Below are 5,911 nucleotides of genomic sequence, written 5' to 3'. Positions count from 1 at the left end.
CCTCTCTCTCTCTCTCTCTCTCTCTCTCTTTCTCTCCAGAATATTTTCTACTACTATTACTACTACTAAGATACTATGACTTAGTGCTCACATCTTTACTACTCTCTTCTCCTCCTCTTCTCTTCCTCTTCCTCCTCTCTTTCCTTCCTCCTCCTCCCCCTCCTCCTCCTTGTATTCCCTCTCCACTTTTTTGGTAATATTCTGTGGTCCAGGCTGATCTCATACTCACATCAATCTTCCTCCATTAGCCTCCCAAGTGCTGGGATTACAGGCACTTGCCACAGCTTCCAGCATGTCTACTCCCTATTTTTTCTTGTATTTCACGCTTGATCAGTTTGCTTTCTTTCTTTGCAGAGTTCATTATTAGAAGCTTTCTAAAGTAAGAACACATTGTAGTAAACTTGGTTTGTTTCTATAAAAATGTCTTTATTCTGTTCCTAATCTTAAAACATAAACTGGGAGTGTATTCCAAGTACTCGGGATACAGGAGTTTCACAGTTTGACTGCAGCTTGGGCTGTATATCTAAACCCTGTCTCAAACAAACACTCAAACACAATAATTCAGTGTGATATACTAGATGACAGTTCTGGTGTTCCATTGAATTTTAGGAAACACTTGTTTTCTGCACTATTGGAAATTTGAAAGTATGTTTCCAGCTAAGTATGAACAATATGAACTGTCTCTAGTTTATCTGCCACCCCAACTGCAGAGATAAGAAAATGAGGGAGGCTGGAGAGATAGTTCACTTGGTAAACTGCTTCTATCGTAAACACGAGGATCTAAGATCAGCTTCTGGCAGCCACGAGAAACCCACAGGCACAACCAAACGTGCTGTAATTCTAGCACTATAGAAGCAGACCAGGTAGATTCACTAGAGGAGCAAAGAGCCAGTGAGAGACATCTCAGAAAACAAGGTGGACAGCACCTAAGAAAACACACACACACACACACACACACACACACACACACACACACACACTCTGGCACACGCACAACACACACAAACATACACTCAGACATACACACACATACACACACATACCAACCACACATACTCACACACATACCACATATACACCTTCACACCATACACACACACTCGTTTATGTATATACATACTCAAAAAGAGAAAAAGGAAAGGAAAATATGAAAATGTAAGCCATGAGCGGCTCATCCTTCTATCCCCACCTCCTAAGCGCTAGGATCACAGATAAATGCCACTGCATCTGGCTTTCTAATAGCTACTTTTTTCCCTTTTCTTTTTAGAAACTGCTCTTCTTTTTTTTTTTTTAAATGAGTGTATTTTACATATGAGTTTGTGTGTGTGTGTGTGTGTGTGTGTGTGTGTGTGTGTGTGGTTTTTGCATATGAGTCTAGGTGCCCTCAGAGGCCATTACAGGTGATGGTGAACCACCCAACTTTGGTGCTGGGAACTAAACTTGGGTCCCTCTGGAAGAACAGCAAGTGCTCATCTCTCTAGCCCCTAGAAACTATCTTTCTTTTTAGATTTATCTGGTGTACATGATTGCTTTGCCTTCATGGATATATCTGCCTGGTGCCCTGGGAGGCCAGAAGAGGACATTTGATTGCCTGGAACTGGAGTTACAGATGGTTGTGAGTCACTATGTGGCTGCTGGGCATTGAACCCACCAGGTCTTCTGCAAGAGCTACATGTGCTCTAAACTGTTGGGTCATCTCTCCAGAACTTACTTTTAAAATTCTAGCTGTGCATGCATTTGGGTGAGTGTGTGTGTGTGTGTGTGTGTGTGTGTGTGTGTGTGTGGTGTATGTACATATATGTGTATATTTCTGTGTATGTGTGAATGGGCTTGCAGGTCAGAAGAGTGTGTCGGGTGTCCCCCATCTTCATCCCCTACTCTATTCCTCTGAGGCAGATTCACTCCCTGAACTTGGAGTTCATAGTTTTTTTCTGTCTAGACTGGCAGCCACCAAACCTCAGAAATCCTCCTGTCTCCACCCTGGCCTGCCCAGTGCAGTCCACAGGCCTGCTCAGGCCCATGATTTGGAATTTGAACTTTTTTTTTTTTTTTTTTTTTTTTTTTTTTTTTGGTTTTTCAAGACAGGGTTTCTCTGTGTAGCCCTGGCTGCCCTGGAACTCACTCTGTAGACCAGGCTGGCCTTGAACTCAGAAATCCACCTGCCTCTGCCTCCCAAGTGCTGGGATTAAAGGCATGCGCCACCACTGTATGGCTGGAATTTGAACTCTTGACTTCATTCTTGCCTGCTTAGCCATCCTCCCTGCCCTCTCTAGAGTAAGCTTCACATGGCAATGTCTCCAGACATTTTATTGTCTTGATTCCTGTACTCTCAGAGATCACAGCACACAATTCAGACAGGCTGCGTTCGCTTCCCGCTAGTAGAAACTGTTAGGTAAGTATTCAGTTTAGGAGAAGATAAAGCAGGTTAGCGTGATACTTGCTGTTTTCCTGGAAACTCTTTGGTTTGCTAGGATGGTATCTTACATTGGAGGCCTGTTTGCAACTACTTATTGTAAGCATTTGTGTGGCTTTGTAGGTTTTGATCCACAGGGCACATATTTAGTTAATTAACTGATCATTTCTCTTTATAGGTTTGTTTTGATTCACACCTTGAAATGGATCCTACCAGGAACCCAATCATACACAACAAAAAGGCAGCAGACCCAGTCCATCCTGACCCTGCCAGCTTGTTGGTGAAAAACAAGACTCTTTTAGCTGAGGTATACAGCTTACAAAAAACGAAAGTGGGGAATTATATCTTCTGAAAGGAGAAAGAGGGAGAGAGAGAGAGAGAGAGAGAGAGAGAGAGAGAGAGAGAGAGAGAGAGAGAGAGAGAGAGAGAGAGAGAGAGAGAGAGAGAGAGAGAGAGAAAGAGAGAGAGAGAGAGAAAGAGAGAGAGAGAGAAAGAGAGAGAGAGAGTTAGTTCTGCTAACAGCTTGAGGCGTTATCTTAACCTAGTTTTGTCCCCACCCCACACTGAACTCTCTCGTTACCGAGGAGCACGGCTTAGATTCATGTCTGCCTTTAACACTCCTACAGAAGATGGTGCCTCGTTCTGTGCTTTCAGAAGTCAGAATATTGCTAACGGAATACCATGCTCAAAACTTATGACACAGGGGCCAGAGAGATGGCTCGGCAGTTAAGAGCTTTGTGCTTCCAGAGGACTCAGGTTTAATTCCTAACCCCCACATGGTAGCTCTGTAATTCTAGTTCCAGGGGATCTGATGCCTTGTTCTGGTCTCTACAGGCATCAGGCACACAGACATAGATACAGACCAAACACCCATATGCATAAAATTTTTAAAAAGTTAAAGTAAAAAATATTGTGGCATAATAATAAATAACTGTGAGCCTCTCTCTCTCTCTCTCTTTCTCTCTCTCTCTCTCTCTCTCTCTCTCTCTCTCTCTGTGTGTGTGTGTGTGTGTGTGTGTGAGAGAGAGAGAGAGAGAGAGAGAGAGAGAGAGATATCAGCCTGCCTCTGCCTCACTGTCCAAAATATTTGTAATAGAAAGGATGAATTTTAAAAGTAGTAAGGGAAAAAGATCAAGTAACGCATAAAGGCAGGCCTATCAGAATTACACCAGACTCTCACCAGAGACTATGAAAGCTAGAAGATCCTGGGCAGATGTCATACAGACCCTACAAGAACACAAATGCCAGCCCAGGCTACTATACCCAGTAAAACACTCAATTACCATAGATGGAGAAACCAAGACATTCCATGACAAAACCAAATTTACACAATATCTTTCTACAAATCCAGCCCTACAAAGGATAATAGAAGGAAAACACAAATAAGGAGCAAAACTACACCCTAGAAGAAGCAAGAAAGTAACCTTTCAACAAACCCACACAAACATAATTCCACCTCTAACAACAAAAATAACAGGAAGTAACAATTACTTTTTCTTATTATCTTTTAATATGAAAATTAATATTACCAACTTGTCCTAATCAGTTCAAATTCAAAACCATGAGAAATTGGAAATTTGTTAGCTATCATCTGATGGTCTCTCTAATTTGGTAATTGGAGAAATAGATCCAATATTTTACAATCCATATACACTTTCTGCTTGTTTGTACCTGACAGTGTCCACATAATGGTCTTGAAATTATGCTTCTCCTATCTCAGCCTCTCTATTAGTAGGGTTGTTTATTTGATGTTTTTACACTATACTATTTTTTTCAGAACAGCTTACATATTTCAAAATTATTTATACAGCCAAAAGAAATGTAAACAATTAACTTAAGAGGTGGCTTATAAGAGATCAACAAAGAGTGAGACTGACTGCTTTGCTTGATGTTTGTAACTTTTGTATCAATTTTGAAGAAGAGGACTTTATAAGTTTTTCTTTCTCTGAGATGAATGCTTTTCAAAATCACCACAGCCAATGAGCCAGATTCTTACTCTTATCTAATGCCTATGCCACCCTCCAAGCAGAACCATTGTTCATTGAAACAGTTCATGAATGACTTCACAGATAGACCATCTTAATACACACATCATTTCTTAAATGAATGTAACATGTTCCTTGTTGTCTGAGAATGAAGACAATCACTCCAGTCAAATGGCTTTGACCATAGCAGGAAGTCTGTATCCAAAAATCGTGCCTACAATTCACTCCTTGGTACAGCAGAACTGTCAACTCTTAGCTTAGCTACTCGGGAGGTAAAATCCTTTGGTGATGTGAGGGGCATTGAAGTACAGTCTTATTATAATGAACTCCAATGTCTAAAAATTGTTCTTATTTTGGGCTTGTACCACAGTAAGAGCCAAGATTTTAAACTCTACTAAAAACAAAACAAACAAACAAAAAGACTTTATCTATTTATGTTCATTTAAAAAAACTAGTAGTGATATATTATTTTAAGATATACAGCTAATATGTTTGGAGTTATTTAAAATTTATGTTGAGAAAAACGTATGTATTTTCAGTGTTGTTGCAGATAAGCATCTACATAAGACTGTTTAATTGATTGTTTTATATCAAACATCTTTTATACTACTCATTTTTATTGTTATGATATTTTATAAATTTTAAAGAATATGACAAAATAAAAAAAGGTATGGCAAGTATTGAAAAGGGGGTGTCTGGGAGGAGTTGGGGTATAAAAGGGAAAGTAGAATGTGATGTAATTCTATTTACTTAAAATATGATTTTAAATGTTAAGAAATTCAGATAAACTGAAATTATGTATCCATCATAATGCAATAAAACTTAAATCAATTAAATTTAAAAAAGAAAAAAAGAAAAAAGGAAAGGATGAGTTCCTATTTTCCATCCCTCACCAGATAGCAAATATCCAGAAATCTTATTTAATACTCATTAATATCTGAGTGCGTCACACACTTTTGTAGGAAGTGCCTTGACTTACTTACACACACACACACACACACACACACACACACACACACACACACCCTGTGATGAATCCCAGGGAGAGCTTGTAGGATTCTCTAATTGAGTCTAACTATCCTTGGGATTTGTTAACTGTGATGGCCTTTTAGAAACCATGGTTGGAGGCTCACTGGTCTTTGTTACTGTGAAGGGCACTGCACTGTGACCACTTATGTCTGCTCTACCTCTCTATGGTTACTTTCAAGTAGGATCCTCTGAATGCTTACAAACAGGGGCCAACCATGGGTAAGCAGCTCTCCCTGTGGCTGCATTTGCTTCCTAAGGCTAATTGCAAAGTATCAGACTGGGTGCTTAAACAGCAGTGTTTTCCAGGGGTTATAGCAGCTAGAAGTCTGGGACAAGGTGTCAGCAGGGTTGGTTCCTCCTGAGATGTTTCTTCTTGGGCTGTAGATGGTGATCTTCTCCTGGAGTTCCCCTCCAGCATCTGTGTTCAAGCTCCCTCCCTCCCTCCTCCCTCCCTCCTTCCCTCCCTCCTTCCCTCCCTCCCTCC

At 40.4% G+C, this 5,911-nt stretch overlaps 1 protein-coding gene across 1 annotated transcript in view; it reads left to right on the top strand.

Annotated features, from left to right (window-relative positions):
• LOC116079799 (coiled-coil domain-containing protein 170-like) overlaps positions 1–5,911 on the top strand; it is a 49,253-nt gene that overhangs the window by 4,468 nt on the left and 38,874 nt on the right. The window contains exon 3 of the mRNA XM_031355846.1: positions 2,592–2,720. Coding sequence (XP_031211706.1) covers positions 2,592–2,720 — 129 coding nt within the window. The remainder of the gene's footprint in view (positions 1–2,591; positions 2,721–5,911) is intronic.

Source organism: Mastomys coucha, unplaced genomic scaffold (genome assembly GCF_008632895.1).
Source record: "Mastomys coucha isolate ucsf_1 unplaced genomic scaffold, UCSF_Mcou_1 pScaffold6, whole genome shotgun sequence".
Classification (NCBI taxonomy): Eukaryota; Metazoa; Chordata; class Mammalia; order Rodentia; family Muridae; genus Mastomys; species Mastomys coucha.
Note: the sequence above shows the minus strand (reverse complement) of the source record. Positions and strands in the feature narration are given on the sequence as shown.